The sequence below is a fragment of the Branchiostoma belcheri genome, unplaced genomic scaffold, assembly GCF_001625305.1.
Source record: "Branchiostoma belcheri isolate BF01 breed outbred unplaced genomic scaffold, Haploidv18h27 scaffold258, whole genome shotgun sequence".
Lineage (NCBI taxonomy): Eukaryota > Metazoa > Chordata > Leptocardii > Amphioxiformes > Branchiostomatidae > Branchiostoma > Branchiostoma belcheri.
Genome location: NW_017803863.1, coordinates 52,660 through 76,484, shown reverse-complemented (window position 1 = coordinate 76,484; position 23,825 = coordinate 52,660). Strand labels below are relative to the sequence as shown.

The following is a 23,825-nucleotide window of genomic DNA, read 5'->3' as shown; positions in this document are numbered from 1 at the left end:
GGGTAACCTGGGGGAAGTGTCATGAGGGTTGGGTAACGTTGGGGGTATCGGGAGTCTATTCTAGGATTTCCTCATTAATTATGCAAATGAGGTCTTGAGTTATCTTGTTGACCAACAGATAGAATGACAGACAAACGCAACTGAAAATATAACCTCCATGACATTTCATGGAGTAATGAAGACTCTATTTGCATAATTGGTGCCATAGTGGTTAATGCCGGGAATTCCATACTTGCGGCATTTGGAAATTAATTAAAGGTAAATATTATTAAACATAACTTATTCAAATTTGGAGATCATTTACATAAGTTATGAGTAAATGCTTTTAATAAATAGACATCTGTGTTGAGATAAGATTGACATTTGTGGGCCGAACATAATTTGGCGAAGTCTATTGGAAACTGCTGGTGGTGGGACAGAATTGCGCTGCAGACATTATTCTTTTGAGTCGCCAGGTGGCGCTGCGGAGTGAGCACACAGACAGGACAGAAAGATAGCATTCCATCCAGTTCTGAGCGCGCTGATACTCAATTCCGTGTGTTTATACGTACATTCTTGGAATAATCACAATGTGTAAACATGATCTAGAGTCCTGTCAGTCTTTGAACTACTTAGATAGCTTGATTTGCTTTTCTTTGTTAACACTCAAACGTAGGTTTTCAATCTATTTCCAAACCCGTCATACATATTTAGTTCCACTCCTTAATTCTGCATGGTGTCAGAAGTAAACAATTAGTAGGTTTATTGCAAATTCATGCCCGAAGGATAATTGCAGAGAACAAAGGATAAAGAACATTTACACAGAGCACAAAATAGTTTCAAAAACTACACAATAAAAGGTAATAGTCTAAAGCTATAGCTATGTCCAAAACTATATCTGAAGGGTTTGACTTCTCCTTTGTAAGCTATGGAAGACGTAATGTCCCATCTTTTCCAAAATAGTTTTGGGTAGTTAAGAGAAGAATAGTTTTTTCTCTATCTGCAAGTTTAGGATGGAAATGTCACAATGTGGCACTCTAATAAAATTAACTAAGAATAAGAAGAATCGCATCCCGGACATGTAGTTGGTGGAAAGCTCGTTTTACTGGTTGGAAATAGATCTTATTTCGAGGACGGAAGTTAGAGGTTAGGTCCATTCACCAGTTTCCCATCCCCAGAATGCAATGCGAAAACAGGGGTCTAAACCTCATTTGCATAGGACAAGAAGGCATCGGAATGATCCCGGTGACGTTTAACAGCTTGCTTTTCACTGTGTTTTGAGGTGTTGAGGCATTTTATTAAATTACTATGGGTTGAATCTGACAACGAATAGAGAATGATTTTTTTTGGAATATGTGATTTGTAACGTTATAGTGGTAACGCTATACTGACAGGTAAGGTCGAAAATTTCCTACTTTGCTCACGTTTTGTTTATTTCACCAGTTTAGTAGGCGTAATGAGAGACCTGAGTGATTAGGCCTTGCATGACCAGAGAGGCCATATGAAGGAAATGAGGTCAAAAGTGGGATTTGTTTACTGTTGTCAGCCGTTGTCTGATTTTGAGCTGGTAAACTCCCTTTTCTGTTTGTATACTTGTGAGGCAGACCCTTATGACTTTCTGGTGCAGAAGAATTGGCCAAACTGAATGGTGATATCTGCCCCTCTACTCAGCTTTACTTAGATTAGGCCACACCGCCTTAATTTTATGGATGACATCCCCTGAAGACCCCAAACTAGTGCGCGCGGGCGAATAAAAAAATATAAAATAAAAATGCCACAAAACCACAGTAATACAAAGCTGGCATATTGTGAATTTGCGGTAGTACATAGCGACGTTTACGACAACCCGGCACATGTTGGCTTTTTGCGGCATTTATGAATTGACACTGTACGTATGTACTGAGTTCTTGAGTCGTGGAGCTTTGGTAGCCTGGGTGCCATCCTCCAGAGTTACCAACGGCTCCCTGTTGACGCTAACTACCATGGACCGTACCCAGGCCTAGAGCCAGGCCAGAGCCTCAGAGTGCGTGATCTTTTTTTTTTGAGAACAATCGAAAATCTATGCGCGCGTGTATGTCATCCATAAAATTAAGGCGGTGTGGCCTTAGACGAAAACAAGGCCACAACGCCTGGCCATGTCACCTACAGTAGCCCACCACCGTGTCCCGGGAATGGACATTTAAAAAGAAACGATTAGATCTAGAAATAGGTAAATGTGATATTGACAGATGTGTAAACTTATAATAAAGTACCATGAAAGAGAAAAGAAGAAATGTTAAGTTATGACAAGCTGTTCACACACACTAAATCAACTCCACTTGATATGCTGTTGGTGTGTGATTCAAGCTGTACTGGGTTACGTTTGCTCAAGTTGTATTAAGGCGAACGTGTAAGTCGCTGCTGCACGCATGCACAAATATGCACACACACACACACACACACACACACACACACACACACACACAAACACAAACACACAAACACACACACAGACGACTTTATTGTTCAGTCTGTAGTACGTAATTCAGCGATTTTATACGCTGCCATGTACCTGGATTGTGGTCAATAAAGTATTATTATTACATGCACACATCATGAAACACTAACTTTATTAAATGCTGACGTTTCAAGCATGTCTTATTATATTTCAGTCCATACCATGGTATGGATGAAATATATTGTGTTCCCTCATGTTTCTCCTCCTCCTTCTCCTTCTTCTCCTTCTCCTCCTGCCAAACAGTCAAAGGGATTCAACTCCGCCATCATTCAGCCAAATGACCTGAAATTTGGCATGGAGGTAGAGTGGGCAAATACCCCCAGACGTTTGTTTCATTTTTTTGAAACATGCCTTTGAAAAAATTTTATGAAGGTTTTTTGGGGCATTTTTCGACAAAAAATGGATTTTTGGATCCTGAGCCCTGGTATTACAACCAAATGATATGACATTCGGTATAAGGGTACCTTGAACGTGTGTCTACAGAATAGCAGTCATGTATTTGGCATACACCACTTCCAAATGACTCATTTGGGAGACTTTAATGGCTATTTTCAGCAAAAAAAGGGCCAAAAGTGCTGTACTCGTTCCATGTTCTACCTAAAGAATGGCCGGTTCCATCCATAGAACACGTGTTCCATTGCGGGTTACCTGAGGTCACATTGCACCTAAGTGGTGCGTAATGACCCACACATTCAATTTTATGTGCCTAAGACCTTCAAAATGTATCAAATCTCATCATTGTTAGTTTTTGCATACCTGTAATAAGATTAGTAAAGCTTTCGAGATTCAAAGAACTTGATGTTGCATCTTTGTTCTCATATAGCTACTATTTGATTCATTTATTTGAGAACCTTTGCCAGTTTTGCACTGGGGTAAGTTTGGAATAGTCCACTTTTGCGTGGGAGGGAGATGGACTGAAATATGCTGTATTTGCTCCCAAACAAATGTCGGCCTTTCTAGTTTTCCTTGAATTTTCCATCGCGGTTTTTAAAATCGAAAATCGTGTGTTTCCCTTCTACCATACTCCCCCAGCCGTCCCGTCATCACTGGACCGTCTTTAGATAAGCCACACAAAATTTACTTTGCCGCCACGACAGGATGTAACACGGCCGGCGGTTCGCCTGGTCTGGTTTACAAATAAAAGAGTCAGGAAGATCTCTTTTCCTGCGTCTATAATAGATTTATTCACGATACGTCCGCGCTGGCCCGGCCGAACAAATAGCCGAACTCTACCTCCCGCTTTGCTTTTCCTCCTTAAGGTAAAGAGAGGCGTAACTTTACCCGTTACATTTTCTCCATGTCTTTACCCTGATTGTGTGCGCTTCGTGTTTACTTTGGCGGATTGTGGTCCACGGGGGCTCCAGTGGACCAATCATCGGTCGGCATTCTCCCAGGGCCGTACTTAGTAGAGTCAACACTGGAAATTCCCCGACGTTCTGTACTGGTTCTCCCCTGAGAGTGGCCGTGTGTGGGGGTACAGTCTGCACAGACCGGCTCTGCGTTAATAGGCCGGGCATTTTTTACCCCCGAGAAGTCGATTCGACGATCCCGATTGACAAGTTCCCAGGTAAGACCAGCCAAGATGTCTAGATAAGCTAGAGTACAGAGTGCAGACAGGAGTGCAGGTCTGAGGTTGCATGTTTGTTCTGTGCTGTACTGCCAGGGTGGCGGACTGCATACATACTTAAGTTACCGACATGCATACAAGAAGGAGTCATATCCTGTGAACTATCGTTGAACTTGTGCTGGTACTTTTTAAGGTGCCTTTATTGTAAGACGTAGACTCATAGCTATCATGTTTACACCTGGTTGGACTGTGTTGTACCGTGTAAGTTACCTGTTGCAGAGGCCGCGCCTTTCTTGTTTGTTTTGTGATAGCCTTCTTGGTTTGACCTCAACATCGACCGTTTCGTGACATATCAGAACATGTAGCGATATTCAGCGCACGCGAAACCCAAAATGTCTAATTCCAGCCTATATATACTAATACAAAACACGTTAAGCAACAAATACTTTGCACATTGCTCAGCTCTTATGGTATATCTTTGGCCCAATTGTCCGACTATATCATAAGGAATGTTATAGACACCGTAGGTCCAAAATGCAGACTTATTCTTACACGACAAGTTAACAGACGCCTCTACAAATGCTAGAGGTTCAGCTAAACATACCAGAGGTAAAGTCATGGCAGACTGTCCGGGTGACGCCTGCAGGTTATGTTTGTCCAGTCTTACTGGTCATACCATTGGAGAGATGCCATTCCCTGAGAGGCCACCACCCCGTGTGTGTTGGGGTGTTGGGGGAAGGGGGGGGTCTTGGTGGGTGCTATTTAAGGGGGCCTGCATGCCCTTTTTTGTAATGCGTAATCAGGCATTTTTAGTATTCGTAATACGTAGGCAGTCTCCCCAAAAACCAACGTAATTCGTAGTGGAACATTAACTGCAAAGCGTAAAGTCGTAGACTTGTCGGTGGAAATTTTGCGTAATTCATAATCCCCCCCCCCAGGAAGGCCCAATTTAACCTTCCATCACTCCATTGTAACACTGGATCTTTTCTCTCCTCTTAGTGTCCTCTTTTCACTCCATGCTTTACTAAAATCAGTGCGTCTAAAAGATTAAAAACAACAGGATCAAGATGGCGGCGTAACAAGGTGTACAAAGGCACACACACAAACATGAAACATGATCCTTCAGAATGGAATAGTTTCTGATGTGCAGGAGAAAAGTGGGAACATTACGTTATCCTACAGCCTTATCGACTGTACATGGTACATATGTACAATTGATAGTTTTAGTTATGATGATTTGTATGACATATGTACAATAAATAGTTTTTAGTTATGATGATTTGTATGAAAGGAAGAAAATGCCCTTATGCAGAGTGTAGGGTGGTGCCCATATCCATTTCTGTAGCCCTTGGGCGACACACAGTTGTGCAAGTCACTATGTAGCAGGGGCTAGTCCGCTGGTAGTGCTGTGTGTTTGACCTTCCCACACTCTTTCTCATATGTGCTGAGTGCTATTAAAGCAGAGAAAGAAGTGTGTACCATTTTTAAAGTCTTTGGTATGACCCGGCCGGGGTTTGAACTCACGACCTCCCGGTTACAAAGCGAGCACTCTGCCAATTGACCTATTGCACCGATTTGTATGACATATGTACAATTAATAGTTTTTTTTGTTCTTGAAGGTCGCTAGGTGACGTGGGAGAGCAGTACACATCCGTGATAACGTCGGGGACAGAAGTGTGACGATGGCGGTTTGGAGACTGACAGTCGCCGTGCTGGTTGCTTTGACTTTGGTTCAGGTAGGAGCTTCAGACATGCCTTTTTTCTTAACGGAGTGGTTCAATGCAAGGCATATACGACCACTTCTAGGCATTGGACTAGAAATATGAGAGGAACATGGCTATGTCGAGAGATGGCGGTGAACGTTTGATTTGAAAGCCTGCAAATTGTAAATTGGTGGAAACACTTGTCAGGGAGGGAATTCCAAAGCTTGACCTTACGGGGAAAGAAACTGTCACTGTAAAAAGATTTCGAACAAGGAATTTGGATGGTGAAGTTGTGTGAGCTAGTGGAAAACCTAGTGGAACGCTTAAAAGTCCTGAGTGTTGGAAGTAGTTGGGTTAGTTCTGCAGAGCAATGACCGTGGAAAATATTTGTAAAAGAGGGATAGAGAGGCAACATTTTATCTATGTGAAAGGGGGTCTAACTTGGAGACCAGAGGATAGCCTATGGCCACGCAAATCCTCTTTTGTATGCGATCGAGAAGGTGTAGGCAATCGATTGGGGCACCAGCCCAGAGGTGCGAACAGTACTCCATACATGCCTTGTTAACCGTGCAACTGCTGTTATGTGGGTGCTGATGATATGTTATAGTCTTCATAAACATCAGCAAAGTTGTCTAGATTAGTTGGCATATTACGTGAGCGGAGTATTTCTTGCCTGGACTCACCCATGGCGGATAAAATGACGTGGAAACGGGGAGTACAAAAATAACACAAGTCCGACAGATGATGATGAGGTCTGTTTTATCAAGTTTATGTTGAGTGTATTTAAGAACGAAATTTTACTGTATTAAATACATCGGTATCGATAACAGTATGCTTGTCCGTGGCAATGCTGACAAAGATAGGGTACTTTGCCAATTCTAATTAAGTTGCTATTTTAACTGTTCTTTTGACAAATTGACGTAAACAGCAGCTTGTCCTATTAAAACAGGTTTGTATATTTTTCATACTATGCACAGCTTGGCGTATACTTTGATCGACATGCATGCCACAACAAGTTAGAGAATATAACATTTGACTTTCCCAAAGGAAATGCAGTCGTGCTATGGAACTCGCGTCGTAAAATATGCTAATAAAACACTGACTGTCCGCGTTCTTTCGTCGCCTCCGTAACGACACACCGTGACCTTTGGCGAGATGTGGACGTTTTAAAAGTGTGGTCTTTTCATCTTAATTTTGTCGAACTGGTAGCCGTTTGAGTACAGAAATGGTGACCAGTGATATGGGCTGTACAGTCTCCACTTCCCTTGCGCGGGTGGTCCTGTAGTGTTTTTGAGTCGCTTTGTTTTCACTCATGCTGGCCTGTAAACATTGCGGTGTTCCACGTTAGTACAGGTGCGTTACTCTACACGTCAAGCGCCGGTGGAAACTTTAGAGACTTTTGACCCCCAAGCATAGTCGACACACGTACAACAGGTCAGGAGAGAAAGGCAAAAATTGTTGATAACCGAATGTCAGGTGCAGAATCAGCAGTTTGCGAACAAGGGTGATCTCAGGTGTAGCCCGCATGAGTAAAAACATCAAGTCGACAAGGCTTACCTGTTGTTATCAAGAAACTTTGCTTTCTTAGCACAGTCGCCACAATTTCTCCATACTTTCAACTTTTAGAAAAGACTACGTTTTTACTAAGATCACAAAATCCACTCGTTATACGTAATGTGGGACTATTCATTATCCACTGTCTTCAAAGAAGAAGTCAAACCTTATAATAGCTAGCGTAGTAGTAGAAGTATATTTTTTTCAGACAGTAGTTGTCTTTCTCCTATTACTGTATTGTGCCAAATAGTATCTTTGACTGTAAAAGCAATTCGCCTTTGGGCATGATTTTGCAAAGAAAAGTCATTACACTTAATATTTTCTTCTGGGATTGTGTAACTAACAGATTCTTTTCTTCTATAAGGAACTTTTAAATAACGAATGATACTACGAAATCGTTATGGTTGTTTTCTCGTCCCATGTACGTGGTCTCCAGGTTAGCCTGCTCAGAACCGTTGATTGAGAAGTGGCACCTGAACCTAGCTCACGCCAGCCGACCGACTAACGAGTATTTTTCAGAGGCAAAGCTAAGAGACTATGAGTCACAGAGATTCTAAATCTGTATTTAGATACCAGCAAAGAGTCTCACCCGATTGCTGTTCTGTTTGGACGAGAGGCCACGCAATATTTGGTCTGGGTCCACAAGTCGGCTTCACATACCAGAGAAGACGGCTGCACACTGTAGAACTGGAGCAAACATCTCCATTTGGCTCTCCCGCTTTTTATGGCCCTTCAGATTTGGCACGATTGTACACAACAGGGCGCTTTGTTTACCGTCAGCTGCCACAATTCAACACGACAGGGCACATAGTGTTTTACTATGAGCTGCCACACACGACAGGGCACATAGTGTTTTACCTTGAGCTGCCACACACGACAGGGCACATAGTGTTTTACCTTGAGCTGCCACACACGACAGGACACGTAGTGTTCGCTATGAGCTACAACTATTGAACACGACAGGGCGCATAGTGTTTATATATATGAGCTACACTATTGAACACGACAGGACACATATTATTTACTATATATGACTACAACTATTGAACACGACAGGACACATAGTGTTTACTATATATGAGCTACAACTATTGAACACCACAGGACACATAGTGTTTACTACATATGAGCTACCACTATTGAACACGGCAGGGCACATAGTGTTCTCTGTGTTGCCACTTTCACTAATTGCGACTTTAAAATTCGGCGATTCTCAATATATGACATGGCAATTGACATACTCGTTCCAATGTGGCGGCCCAGGAGTCTTAATCTTAGATCATTTCAACTGCTACTGACCAAGTACTTTCCGCTATATATGCCCTTCACCGATCTATAAACTGTAAACTTCCACGGGCGATGGAATGCGAGCAAAGTGTTGACATTCTTCGATGGCCCTTACTCAAATACCTGTAGTTGACAGAACCTCGGAGATTAACTATTAACTAAACCATGGAAGGCACCACAGTCTAACGATTGATATGGTAATGATAGAGGTGGGTATGGTTACTTCAGTTTTGTGTACTGAGAAAGACTAGACCTTATTACAAGTAAAATAATGAAAGTTTACTGCAAATACATGCCCGAGGGCTAATTGCAGTTACAAACAACATAAGAAAGAAAATACAGTGGTATGTGAGACTATATCTACGCCCGTAACATTATACTGTATTCTACAACATACATGGTACTAGTTTTACTGGATTTGACTTGTTCTTTTTCGGCAATGGAAGATGAATTTACCCACTTCTTCTATAATATGTGGGTTCTTTGATTTTAGTAGTAAAGTTGTTTTTTCTTGGTAGGGAGCATTAATAATATTAACCACGTCAACAACCAGCAAATTTCTCCAACGGTCTTCTTGTCCTCTAGTTGGATACTACGTGATCATGTACAATGGTTTTGACCATGACTTCTCCAAGCACGAGTCGTTCTGCATCAGTCTTCTCTTGGTGCAGATAATGGTATCGCCCTAACCGCACCCCTCTCATGTTCCATGTTTGACGAAACCCTTACATCCCCTGTAGATGTTTACTGTTGAAAACAAATATTCCCCAGAAAATTACGAAACATTTCCTTTTATATAGAGTGCGCCCACCAGTTGTCTCTAAGGCCACACCGCCTTAATTTTATGGATGACATCCTCTAAAGACCCCCAAACTAGTGCGCGCGGGCGAATAAAAAAATTCTGGCCCAAAATAAAAATGCTACTAGACCACAAGAATACAAACCTGGTAATGGCATTGTGAATTTGCGGCTGTACATAGCGACGTATAAGACAAGCCGACACATGCTGGCTTTTTGCGGAATTTATGAAAGAGCACGAGTTCTTGCCGTCGTTCGTTAGCCTGGGTGCCATCCGATCCAGTGTAACAACCGGCTCCGTATTGTCACTAACTACCATGGACATGAGTCCTAGTCTAGAGGCGGAGAGCGTGATCTTTTTTTTTTAGAACAGGCGAAAATCAATGCGCGCGCGGATGTCATCCATGAAATAAAGTCGGTGTGGCCTAAAAGCGGAAATCTCGGACCACATCGCGTGCTTTTCTCTTATTCTAACATCTGAACTTTGCGGCCGACGTTACCTCATTCTGTAAGTAAACCAAAGAAACCAGTTTCCTGTTTATTAGAGGTCCCATGCTCCCATGCTCTTATGCAGAGCGTAGGGTGGTGCCCATCTCCATTTCTGTAGCCCTTGGGCGACACACAGTTGTGCAAGGCACTACAGCAGGGGCTAGTCCGCTGGTAGTGCTGTGTGTTTGACCTTCCCACACTCTTTCTCATATGTGCTGAGTTCTAAACAGAGAAAGAAATGTGTACCATTCTTAAAGTCTTTGGTATGACCCGGCCTCTTGGTTACAAAGCGAGCAAACTTAGAGGGGGCAACAATAATACTTTTGAACCCTCAATGTTATCATTTATTTAACATAGTTGGTCGACCTACATGTTTACTAAGGGCCCGATAAGCGTCTATTAGCATGTTCCTTTTGTCTGTGCTTCTTTAATTTTGATATTACACAGTTTGCACACGAGTTTTTGTTTGTTTGTTTAAAACCACCGATATATTTTTTATTCATTTCTACCATATTTAAAAGCGAGAAGTTGATATTGTAGTGTTAACTGTATATTTTTATTTGTTCATCATGTTTGTTGTAATCTGTACTTAGCTCAGTGTGGCAAAAATGTGCAAGTTCTATGATAAGGCCACGTTGATTTGATTATATGGATGACATCCGCGCGCGCATGAATTTTCGGCCGTTTCAAAAAAAAAAGTTTTCAACCATACTGTAAATCGTACAAAAACGTTGTACAAAATGAGCAAAAATATACCGTAAGATACAAAAAACCATACCAATGTCGTAGAATGCCAAAATCAAGCGAAAAAAGACGAAATTGTAAAGAAATGAACTTGAAGACTAGATTATTCGCCAAACCATATTCTGTCCCATTTGTTCAACCCTCATGACCACGTAGATTTCATAATGAAAACTACTTTTTTTTGCAAAACTTTTTATTCGCACGCGCGCATCAGTTTTGGGGTTCCCGGAGGATGTCATCCATATAATCAAATCAACATGGCCTAACTTACGTGACAGGAATCAGATATCTTCAGACGTGTTATATACGCCAGCTGTATATACGCCAAATCTAGCTATGTCTAAAACTATGTCTGAATACGTAAGGTCACACCACTTCTGACCACGTGCGGGGCCGTGAATACCAGTGATGTTTGTTGTGTTTTTATAACCTCTTGTTACTTGCATGGCAAATCGTGTCCCTTACATTTCTTTTTTCATTCTTCTTCGTTATTTCTTGCCATAAACTATTTCATGGCCCTTTTCCGTTTTTTGCAGCCCTTTGCTCACTGGTATTTTTTTAAACAGCTGCTTTGTTTGTCCCGCTTCTGTGTGCTCGGTTTCAAATTCCTGAGGTAGGCTCCATGTTTGTTAAGGTGAGGTGGGAGGGAATGTCAGTAAGATGTAACAGCTTGTCTGCTGTTTGACTGCCCTTACTTCTCCTATCGTCACCCTGTCATTCAAACAAACAGACTTTCAGGACAAGACGATAGTTAGAATTTCCCTCTTCTGTCTGACGTGTTGCAGGTGTTGTTGTTTTATCCACGCGAAAAGAAGAGTAGTCTTCTGGATAAGTATGATATCATTGCCATCAGGTCAATGCGTCTGTGAAAAGAATTCTCAAAGGGTTTCAGGGGATCGAATTTTTTTTTACTCTTACAAAAAATTCTGACAAACCATCGCCTCACTGAGCCAGTTTCTCCAGGTCGGTCTAACTCAGGGTGTCATAGCAGGTTTCACCCCTGAAACAGTATGGCATCCAAACTACTCCCAACAACGAGTGATAGTATACAATAAAGAATATAGCTTCGCTTTTTCCAAGGGTTTTAAAGCGTTTATGCCTTTCCATTCGAATTCCAAAATACCATTCCCTAAGCCTTAGTATAAACAGACATGGTTCACAAAATGCCGTTATCAGTGTGTGCCCGAACCATTATTTGTGCAACCCAATCTCTGTTTACCTGTGAGCTAATTTCCCTGGTCTCTGATTGTCACGCGCGAACATTTTTGGTTATTTGTTATGTTACCTACACTGTTCCAAATGACAGAAAGGACTTGTTCAACGTCTGAAACACTTCACAGCCGAGACTCTAGCCGTTTGCAGTACTGAAGTGGTGTCTGGGCCACATCAGAAACATTGATAGTCCCTGGAGAAATATTTCTCACATAGTTTGATAGATTTTGAGGCAAGACGTCTTTGACCGTCTCAGTATCAGGTTTAAAGTCGGAAACTTGAGACATTCTACTTAATCCAAGCGTAAGGAAGAAAGTGAAACACAGTTCGGCCCCATGTTCTCATCCTCACCACTTTCCTCAGCAGGCCGCTGTTTGCTTCTGGCTAATATTTGTCTTCCCGCCCCGGTCATGATTTAATGTCACACGTGGTCAATTCTCATCACAAGACTATTTAAAGTTCGTGGGCGGAGGAAGCCATGACCTATGGGGTCTTGGGTCAACGGACCAGATCAAGTGTTAGATAGGTGGTCTTTCTCACGCGATGGCTGTTCCTACGCGCAACATTTTACTCCTTGTAAATGGTGCCTATATCATACTTAGGACGTGTGAAAGAGTGGGAAAGGCGAGGATTATCAAACATAGCTATGTGATTTATTCCCATATATAATATGCATGCTTCGTGGGGAATGATACTTTCTGGAAGACGAGGTTAACATTGGTAGGCACAAGGAATAATTTTCATTCTTTCTCATCTAAGTCTTTTTATGGCTTCTTTTATCTACCTTTTTAAAGGTATCAAAAATTAAAATCTCGTCCAATGCATACATGGCTTAATAACACCACAGAAATGGGGCCATACCTTTCAGTAACATAGGGCCAAACCTAACATGGCACGTCATACGTCCTGCCATATCAGTACAAACACAGACTCTGACAGCTGTTGTAAGTGAAGTGAGTATTAAAAAAAGCAGACCATATCACCAGCAAACACCCACTACTTCCCGTCTGGTCTCCGAGTTCAAGGCAGGCATTGTTCTCAAGCTGATTTGCACATGTTCAAGCTGACTAACATAAGATACGATACCACTGAAACAAGACCCCGACTGTTACATTTACTGGTATACTATTAAGTATTATTGTCTCTTCGCTCATTAGTTGCAAGTAGTCCTAAAAACGAGGGTTATTTGCTGACAAAAAGTTTGTGAGCGGTCCCAAAATTTGCGACATATCTTGGTTGGTGGTTACTGTTACATGTATATCTTGTTCTCTGGTATTAGGTATAATGATAATGTGAGGAACAATGGTGTTTAGGGTAATCTGTCTCTTGAAATCACTTATGTTTTCGGTAGTTGCCGGTTGGTCAGCCTGCCTGTCACATGGGCGGGATGCATGAGACATCGGAATGGCGCTGTTAGTCGAAGCTTCAGTGTTTGCAGGGAAAACAAGACACATAGCCGGGATTCTTCATTTGTGATTCCAGAGGAGTCGTATTTGTGATGCAAATCTGACAGCTAGACAGAAATCCTTTTGCCGAATTTTTGGTCGAAAATATTGGGAAACGCAATGAAGGTGGCCATGTGTATGTAGGTGGTGACCTCATCTGCAAACTGTGTCTAAAACATCTGTGTACATGTACATGCCAAAACTTGTATATTTCATCATTGGAATGATCTAGAGTAGCGTGCGTAGTCCAGTGGTTAGCGATCCTGTCTCTGGACTAAGAGGTTGGGAGTTCGAATCCCGCTCATCCGACATACACGCTACTGTTTAGGACGGGACGTTAAGCCGTGGTCCACTGTTCATTGCGATTGTCGAAAAGACCTAGGGGAATTTCCCCGGTACAATGAACCTGTAAATACTGTACATGGTGTCTGTCTTCTCTGTCACAACCAGTGGAAGATTAGCTCTTCAATGAGCTAGACTGGTTCGAGATCACTTTCACTTTCATTACCTTCGCCAAGAAAGTTATATTTTCGATGACATTCGTGTGTGTCTGTCTATGTGTCTGTCAACACGATAACTCGACAAGGCTTTGATGAATTGTCCTGATATTTGGTATGTGGGTATGTCTTGATGAGACCTCGAAAGATTAGTTCCCCGACCTTCGCCAAATAATGTAAACCTTTATGACTGAGAAATTATAAATGTTTCATTGTCTCATGTACTTTGCAAATAAGTTCGCATGAGTTATATCAGTTGTTTATATTCTGCACCCAATGACAGTCTTATTTTGAACAAAGAAAGCTATTCTAGCATAAGTATGCAAATGAGATTCTGATTGGAATAAGTTATGTTTGATGATGTTCAAGGTCACTTGACTTCCAAATGCCTCAAGTACGAAATTCCGTTCAATAACCATAGTATGGAATTGCAGACGTTTCTCATTAATTATGCAAATTAGCTCCTGATTTGCATGCTTGTCATCTAATTATGTCAAGCATCGCTTTAGCTACCTACACACCAAAAATCACGACCATCCGTCAACCCGTTTTTGAGTAATCCTCCTTCGAAGATTTTTCAACTAATGCTCTTGCAGTTCCAGAACAAGCCGACAGGGGGCGCAAACTCACATCACTTCTTTCCTATCACAAGAGCTATCTACCACCCAAAATTCGTGACCCTAGCGTGTATAGATCACGAAGTATGAAAACCGGAAGTTCTGCTGCAGTACCAATTAAAGCCGCCAGGGGGCCCAAAATCTAAACATTTCTCATCAAGACCTACCCACCTACCAAGTTTCATAACAATGCATATAAGAACATAACCTTCTTGGTGAAGGTAATAACAACATGTCTGTGTTTTCCAGGCACGGGACTTGGACGATGTGAAGCCCGGATCTGATCCGAAGATTCCTGACTCAAACGCCGCAGAAACGCGTGGTAAGTACGTCAGTAGAACCTACTGCGTCTGCGCGAAATCCTGGTCCTAAAATAATATCGGACAGCAATCCAGAGGTACCCTCCGTATGGTCTTACGTCAGTGGACGCCCACTGTAAACCAGCATTACGAGTGATATCATGATAAGGCCACAACAATTTAATTTCTTGGTTAACGGATTCGCCCGCTTCATTTTTTTTCTCATTTGCAAAAAAAAATTAAGAATCAGCTGCAAAATGCTCATATTTTGCCCTGAACAGTTGAAAACAATCATTTTCTTCCTAGTTGTTACAGTTATTCCATCTTGCAATAAAATTGTATCGTTAAAAGTACAAAATTCATTGTTTAGATTTTGAACCAGCCTGGTGTGTTGACTTCATGGCTCCTATCGTGCCATTTTGGGCCATAATAGGATGCCTAAGCCTGTTTTTATTTTTATTTTTTTCGCCCGCCCGCTCCATTATTTTTTTAGAAAAATCCGTTAACCAAAGAAATTAAATTTGTGTTCCTAAGGGAAGGGTTAAATTTCAACTTGTCCTTGACTGATATGGCAAGTTGACGAGTATTACGGGTTACCACGGTAACATGTACTGTTCCGATTACAGGAGTTTTAGAAAACGTCCGTACAGCATAGAAGCTTGTTTATCTAGACTAATGACGTATAATGGCGGAGCGCGCCAAGTCAGCCAGACAACAAGGAATGTTGTTTTAAGTTCGCCCTTGACTGCAATATTAGATCCCGGTTCACGAGTCAAGCTCACGTAGTGTCTCAGGGACGATTCTAGACACCACCATAGTTCCCATGAGGCTGGGGAAGGGTTTAGAAAGTACATGTAATCTTTTATTCGATCATTGTACTGTATTGGATATGTCGCCAAGTCCCGATTATCTGAACACCAAAACAAACCCAACGTTTATCTCGGGGTTCAGCTCAGGGTTTACGGTAGTGTGTGTGTGTGTGTGTGTGTCGGTATGTGTAGGTGTTAAAGTAGGTGTGTGGGTAGGTACCTATGAATGTGTATGTGGTATAGGAGTGTGTATGTGTGTATGTAGGTGGGTAGGTAAGTGTGTGGGTTGATTCATATACAGCGGTATACATGTATCCCCCCATTCCTACAGTATCAATATCTTGTGCCATACGCCGAATCAGAGCACCGTTCTTATGAAGCAAGTTTAAACTGTAATATCCAACTCAATAAATTGGACTCAAGGAATGAACAATCCACCCCTTCCGTGACGTCACGCAGATAACACACGTGACTCCGTGAGCAGTGGATCATAGGTTGCAGAAAGTTTGTGGCGCCCCCGTCTCTGTTCAGGGATGGTTGTAACGCCCTGATGTAGATGGCCTCTTTAATCCCTCGGGAAGCGGTGAATTGCTCATTCCTTGACAAAGACTGGAGTTGTACAGTCGAAAATTTATTGTGTTGGATATTACAGTTTTAACTTGTCTCATAATGATTTCTACCAACACAGATGAACTTTCAAGATAAGAGCACCGTTTTGTTTATTCTTACTGCCTGCCTTGACATGTGCCAACCGCTTTTTGTTCTCTTTCCAAACATATGACACTATCATCAGGCCAGCTGTATGGCTTCTCCTTGAACCCCCTCCTGAACTCCAAGGTTTTGCATGTTTCAGATGTGTGTGAAAACTTCAAGTGTAGGAAGCCGCCGGGCGCCATGTGTACCGTGGACTACAGTAAAGGCAACCCCAGGCCGAAATGTATCTGCCCAACAAACTGTCCTCGTGTAAGTATTACCCTGGGAATTTAAACTGCAATTGTAAATGCTCTAATGTTGCTTAGTTGTGATTTTGTAAAGAGGAGAATCAAGATTACTTTCTTACTGAATCCTCTTGGACCTTATTATGTTTACCGAAGGAAAACATAATTATTGTTTTTCCTCTACTTCTTCCTCTTCTTCTTCTTCTCCAAACAGTGACCTATGACCTGACCAATGACATGGTTTGTTGACGTCTGTCACCATGGTGACTGGTGTTGGGTTACATAATGTTGCAATTTCGTGGTCTGCTCTGCTCCTGTCACCAGATATAATATACTAGTAGTACATGTATGTGAATGTGTTTGAGTAAGAATTAACAGAGCAGACAATGTCCGGAGGTAAACATTATGCATTTGCTTATGCAAATGCAGTTTAGACCCCTGTTTTCGCATTGCATTCTGGGGATAGTAAACTGGTGAATGGGAAGAACGTGCTTTTTGTGATGAGTAAGACACTGTTCGGTTGTTCCTTCACAGGAAATGGAGCCGGTATGCAGTGTGTACGGCCGCACGTACGACAACATGTGCCGCCTCCACGTGGAGGCGTGCCGCAAGAAGAGACGGATCGAGGTGGCCTACCAGGGAGAGTGCATCGGTAAGAACTACAGAGGAAGAGTAGGACGCTTCCAAAGGAGTGAAAATCGATTCATCATGAATGTTACGTTTGATTAAATTCCTTAAAAGTATTTAGTAACTTTTATTAACAGTCGCTAAGTACTTGTCATCTCGACTTGGATACACACAAAGGATGCTTTAATTTGTTGGTAAATGTCGCTCTTTTACGGGCCATGAATGGGTAATGTTGCATAGAGCTTGCGTATAAGAGCTGTGTACATATAGTGAGTGTTCAGACTCCCGCAAATAACAGAATTTGCACTCTATGTAACTATAACTGTGTAGAGGATGAAGCAGACGTGATGAAGCAGACTTTGACTTAGAATGTGCGTTATACAATGACATCCGGAAAATCCTTTATTAGCTCCTTACAGTTAGAAAAGAAATATGCATACTCGCCGAAAATAGAATTGTACAAACATTATTATGACATCCAACCGCTACGGTGTAAATGAAAAACTATGTAAATTTGTTCATACATGTTTCAAAAAGAGAGAAGAGATCCTGTAGATAGAGATGTAGCACACAAATGTAACAACTGCTTCGTCTATTCTTGTACCCAAGTCAGCTCATTCATTCATGGCTTGTCCCAAGTTAGCTAACGTAGTGCATTTGGCCCATGCGTGAATTATGCAATAAACTTCATTGTCATTGTCATTCCTCCCTCATTCCAGCCAAACAGGAGCCCTGCACGGAGTACGAGAAGTCCCAGTTCCCGATCCGCCTCATGGAATGGTTCTTCCACCTGAAGGAGATAGACGAGTTCGGGCAGCTCAGTAACATCACGTCCGGCGCCACTCTCGTCATGACGGACAGGGAGCGCGCCAAACTCGCCAAGGTCGGTTTTTATATATACATATTACACTATTTTCGTATTACGAAAAGGTTTTTATGTATACCTCCGTGGTCATTCATACCAGAAAAATGGGTGAATTGTTTCGGACCGGTCGCTACGGTGGTTCGTTCGAGTGGGCCGAGAAATTCTGAAAGACGCGGCAAATTTAGGAGCACGTGTAGATCCGCGTTGCGATTGGTCAGGGCGGATCAAGTTCACACTTGATTGGCTAAGACAGGTCGTGCCCCGCCCGTGCTCACCACGTGATAGAAGTCCACTTGTACATCACCATTGCGTAACATCAATTCATGACCCCATAGGTATCTACATAAAAATCTATTACTGTATATGAGGAAAACATGCAAGTTAACAGAAACATAGAGAAAAGAACATTTATTTATCAAAGTTCGAAAAATCATCATAGGTATATATCAATAGCAGATACAACCTACTAAAATATTCAATACAAATGAAAGAGATGATAAAGGCGTTCTTTTGTTTCTTATACATATGAATGGTTTAGTTGAAAAAAAAAACATACTTCATACATTGAGTACACTAAGTTGGAAGCTTTTGGAAGCTTTTTTTACAATCATATACATATTATAAAAATGTAAAGCACGGCATATAACGTTACATAGCTTGTGCATAAACATTACTTTTTGCGCTAGACTAGTGCACATTTTATGTTAAAATTACAACTACAATTCAGTTACAAATTACATAAGTATTACTGACAATAACCTGACAATTTCTTATTATTATTCCAGTGGAAATATGATCAACTTGACAGGAAAGGAGATGGAAAGTTGGGCCGACGTGACCTGAAGGACTTCCGGTATGCGCTGATGCCCATGGAGCATTGCGCCGAAGCATTCTTCCGCAAATGTGACACGAACAAAGACAAAGGTGTTAACAGGGAGGAGTGGTACACGTGCTTGGGAGTTTACAGAGGTGCGACAACTATTACACTTGTGTCCCGTTTGTGAAAAATTCATGTGTCAGGTGAACCTAATGACCACCTCAACGACTGTATATTTATGGAAATGCATTCTTATTAAGTCTTGAGCTTAGAAGTTATTTAATGGAGGTATTGTTTTTGGCGTGTCTGTGTGTCTGTCTGTGTGTTTCAGCACTTTTGTAGTCAGCATAACTTCATAACGCTTTTATTGATTGTTATGATATTTGGTATGTTTGTAGGTCGTAGAAAGAGAAAGATCAATGTCAAATATGGGCCTCCTGGTGAATGACCTTGGTACTGCAGCAGAACTTCCGGTTTTTGTATCTTTTGTCCTGAACAAACTATGGTCTTGACTTTTTGGTGACAGATAGCTTATCCTGTCAGGAATAAGTGGCGTGGGTTTGGTCCCCCTAGCAGCTTGTTCTGGAACTGCAGGGCACTTTCTGGCAGCGGTTCTTACTTAAGACAGGTCTAATCAAAAAGTGAATCCTTGATTCTTGAAGTGTTTCTTCCCACAGATGAGGAGGAGAAGAAGATGCAGATGGACATGTTGGTGGAACCAGAAGCTCTGGAGGTCATGGTGGAGACCAACTTCAAGGAAATGTTGGATAAGCTGCCCGATCCGGGCATGCCGCCAGCATCCCCGCCTCAGGTACAGTAGACCAGATCAACCGTTCTGCTTTAATCTCCTAATTTACATGAAAACAAACAAACAAGCTAGAATGTAAGTACGACTTTTCGACAGGCTGGTCGTTACTGTCGTCGTTTGTTTGGTAAAGTCGTCTTTTACCTTGATCGAGGCGATTCAAGACACAAGTCGTATGTTACATGTACGTGTTAACATAGGGTTACCAGCGGGTCTGCTGAAGTTTGACTCGGTTTGCAATTCTGTTCCCTCTTGCTGTATCTTTTGTGTCCGTCGTCTAGTTTGTAGAGGAAGAAGATGACGATGACGAGTATGATGATGACTATTACGATGACTCCTTCGACTATGACGATTTCGACGTAATCGAGGATCCCGCTGATAAGAGGGACTTTGACAAATCTCTGACTGAAACCCCCAAGCTTAAGGTCAAGCAGAAAAAAGCTTGGAATGAAATGACGGTGGACGAAAAGAACTGGGCCGAGGTGGACCGGATGTTGGGTTTTGATTGGCAGGAAACGGTATGACGTCATCCCAAGACCCCCACCCTCATCAAGCCCTGTCAAGATTAATCCAACCCTAACCATCCACAACCATCCCGTTGTCTTGTCATGTTTTGTTTCCTTTTCAACCATCATAAGATGTCAGCGGTCCGCAATGTCAGCACAGACCAGCACTGACGACTTCGCAGCTGATGGGTTTAATCCTATTAGTTGGTTTCAACCCCACACTCGCAGGCGCTTCACCCCCTTATTCCCCTCATGCATGTACTGGTAATTAGCAGCACATTGTTGTAGCCTGTTAAAGGGGCATTATGTTACTTTTCTGTACGAAAAATTGAAATATTTCATTTAAAGAAATATTTGAGAAATGGCAATTTACTTCCACTTTTCAACATATTTGAGCAATTATCTCCCATTTCTATCATTTATGGTTGGCGCTAAAACAGCCCTTAAAAGCTGCGCTCAATTTGTGGTGCCACCACAAACTACCAGAATGTAAAGACATGTGGCTGTGAGCCATATTTCAAGTTTCAAACACGCTGTTAAGGCGTCATATTTTGTTTGGCACCTACACTTCCTGAATGACACGTATTTGGAATAGAGTAGAGCTGATTATACTTACTTTGTAAAGAAACGAACAGAACATTTGCTTTTAGTTCCGTTCTAATGTCATATAATGCAGCTTCAAAGCATCTGTTCACCTTTATAGAGGCAGTTTGCTTGTTATTGTCATTGTCCTTTTACAGCAACATATTTGTACTATTATAATGTGTTGATTTCCCTATCACCTTCATTTTCTCAGCCCAAAACGTATATATCTTCAGTTCAAAAAATACAAAGCGTGATTTATTGCTTTAGACTTTTTCTGGCATGCCTGTGATGACGTCACCAACTAGTGATGTACTTTTGTAGTCACGCCACTTCCGGTCATGACGTCAGCAATTGGGCAATAGACCCACAGCGCGACGACGGGAAAATATATACCTTTCACTTAGATTAGCAGAAACCAGTTTATTTTGAGGATTTTCTATTGAGCTGAACTTTCCATTATATTCTCAGAAACCTGATTCTGACGAACCAGAGGCAGGCAACTGGGCTTTGGTGGACAAAATGCTGAAGGGACAGGCTGACCAGCCGGCAGAACTGGTGGAAGGTTCAAAGGTACGTCATACGAACTGTGTCAGCTGTTTAGGCCACACCGATTTAATTTTATGGATGACATCCTCTAAAGACCCCCAAACTAGTGCGCGCGGGCGAATAAAAAAAATCTTGGTCAGAAATAAAAATGCTACTAATTTAAAACCACAGGAATACAAAGCTGGTATTGTGAAGTTTGCGGCAGTACTTAAAGCAGCGTATACGACAAGCCGGCACATGCTTCCTTTTTGCGGAATTTATGAGTTCTTCAGTCGTGGAGCTTCGGTAGCCTCGGTGCCATACTCAAGAGCTACCACCGGCTCCGTATTGTCGCTAACTACCCAGGCCTTGAGAACAGACGAAAATCAATGCGCGCGCGGATGTCATCCATAAAATTAAGACGGTGTTGCCTTATCAGAACGGACTGTAGATAACTTGGACACCATCTGCAATTATACCAAATTGAATACATTATCACGGTGGTTCTCGTGGTTCATCTTAGGAAGTTAACTAATTTGCAAACCCCCTCTCCTCCTCACATGGCACAAAGACCAGCTGCTAATACAACTCTTTTGCCTTTTCTGAGAATTATGTTATACTTCTACTCAGGATGAAGAAATTCTTGAGGATGATGAAGAGGAAGAAGATGAGGAGGAGGAGGAAGAGAAGCTGTCCCCAGAGGAGAAAGAAAAGGTAACATCGTCAGCACGGTTATCACAAACTCAGGGTAACATCGTCAGTACGGTTATCACTAACTCAGGGTAACATCGTCAGTACGGTTATCACTAACTCAGGGTAACATCGTCAGTACGGTTATCACTAACTCAGGGTAACATCGTCAGCACGGTTATCACTAACTCAGGGTAACATCGTCAGTACGGTTATCACTAACTCAGGGTAACATCGTCAGCACGGTTATCACAAACTCAGGGTAACATCGTCAGCACGGTTATCACAAACTCAGGACGAAATTATGAAGCAAGTTTATAAACTGTAATATCCAACACAAGAAATTGGACTCACCCAAATTTTCGACTGTACAACTCCAGTCTTTGTCAAGGAATGAGCAATCCACCGCTTCCGTGACGTCACGCAGATAACATACGTGACTCCGTGAGCAGTGGATCATAGGTTGCAGAAAGTCTGTGGCGCCCCCCGTCTATTTGAGGGAAGGTTGTAATGCCCCGATGTAGATGGCCTCTTTAATCCCTCGTGCAAAGAAGTCCGGTTCTGAGTCCAAGATTCTTACTTTGTTCAGTGAGACTGAATATCCAGGCGATTCTATGTGTATTGCTCATTCCTTGACAAAGACTGGAGTTGTACAGTCGGAAATTTGGGTGAGTCTACTTTATTGTGTTGGATATTGCAGTTCAAACTTGTTTCATAATGACTTCTACCAGCACAGATGAACTTTCAAGATCATGTCGAAATGTTCGATATGAACAGTCTGGTCATCAGGTCTAACTAGGGCAGGTTTATAATATCCAAGCATTCCTACGTTTCAATCAAATTGACTCGTACTTTGGTTTGAATATCAGCGCTTTGTTCAGGTTGAACCATGCCAATATTAATTTTTATCTATCTTTAAGATGGAGAAGAAGCGTCGTCGTCAAGAACGTCGTCGTCTGAGGAAGTTGGAGCGTGAGAAAAAGGAGCAAGAAAAGATGGATTAGGTCCTGAGATAATTTTAGTTGATCTGGTAAAATCAGTATGTTCACCTTCTCCCTACAGTTTAGTTGAACCTTACCTTGCTTCTGATGTCACTCACTGATGACCTGTGACCCTTCCGAGAGGGGAATTGGGAGGTTTGCTCTCTCGGGCATTCAGTAAGTTCAAACTAAGGACCAGTGGTTTACCATTGGGTGACATCAGAGGCTATAGCAGTCAGAGGCCACAGAAACAAAAACGAAATGTCAGACATATATGAGAAAAGATGTACTGTGTTCTAGGCAGAAATTATTTCATTTTGTGTTTGTTTTTTTCATTAATGTTTGTTTTTTGTCATTTCTTGGGATGTACCATTTTCAATGTGACAATATGGATGCAAGGTGTGATTAATTTGTTTGCAATCAGCTCGATATTAATGCTGATATATGTATATCTATCTATCCAATCAATCACATGCCGCTTCTTGGTATTTAGTATATCTTTCGTTGACATGCGAAAATGATTAACGTTACAGGTATATAATGTGTGTTTGCATGTATCTTTATTATTCATCATAAGCCTGCTTCACTTCGATATAATCATACAAGTTATCTATTACACATATAGAGGCGTGGTTACCTTAGTCTTGATTTGAATCTTTCTCATCTGATAAGTGACATGACGCTGTAGTTACAAGTAATGTGATTCAAGTAAAAAGGATCATTTAGCTCTTGTACCAAGTGTGCCGTATGTATTCTATCTCTGAATAAACTCAGTTAGCTGTGTGCTGAATGCGGTACGTACTTTCTGTCTTGGTCACTCTGTACAATATGCAGAACGCTGTGTTATACACTACACTTATGCAATACTGCTGTCAACTTAAACACAACATGAATTCGAGTTGTTGTTTTTTTTATTTCGTTGTTTTACTTTGCCTTATATTCAATATGAAAATAAGGTTGTAATCAGCATAATCTAAGGGACGCTCCTCA

At 41.8% G+C, this 23,825-nt stretch overlaps 1 protein-coding gene across 2 annotated transcripts; it reads left to right on the top strand.

Moving 5' to 3' along the window:
• The first annotated feature begins 3,869 nt into the window (after positions 1-3,869).
• On the top strand, positions 3,870-23,632 carry LOC109471754 (SPARC-like). Of its 2 annotated transcripts, XM_019771106.1 has the most exons (12): positions 3,870-4,043; positions 5,663-5,779; positions 14,639-14,711; positions 16,351-16,460; positions 16,970-17,087; positions 17,782-17,945; positions 18,713-18,896; positions 19,422-19,555; positions 19,831-20,067; positions 21,109-21,210; positions 21,796-21,879; positions 22,776-23,632. In XM_019771106.1, the coding sequence occupies exons 2-12, from the start codon at positions 5,726-5,728 to the stop codon at positions 22,857-22,859; spliced, it is 1,344 nt and encodes a 447-aa protein (XP_019626665.1). In that variant the 5' UTR covers positions 3,870-4,043; positions 5,663-5,725; the 3' UTR covers positions 22,860-23,632. The 2 variants fall into 2 exon arrangements, with proteins under 2 accessions (XP_019626665.1, XP_019626667.1); XM_019771108.1 differs by lacking the exon at positions 19,831-20,067 and having other exon boundaries at positions 3,876-4,043.
• The last annotated feature ends 193 nt before the right edge of the window (positions 23,633-23,825 follow it).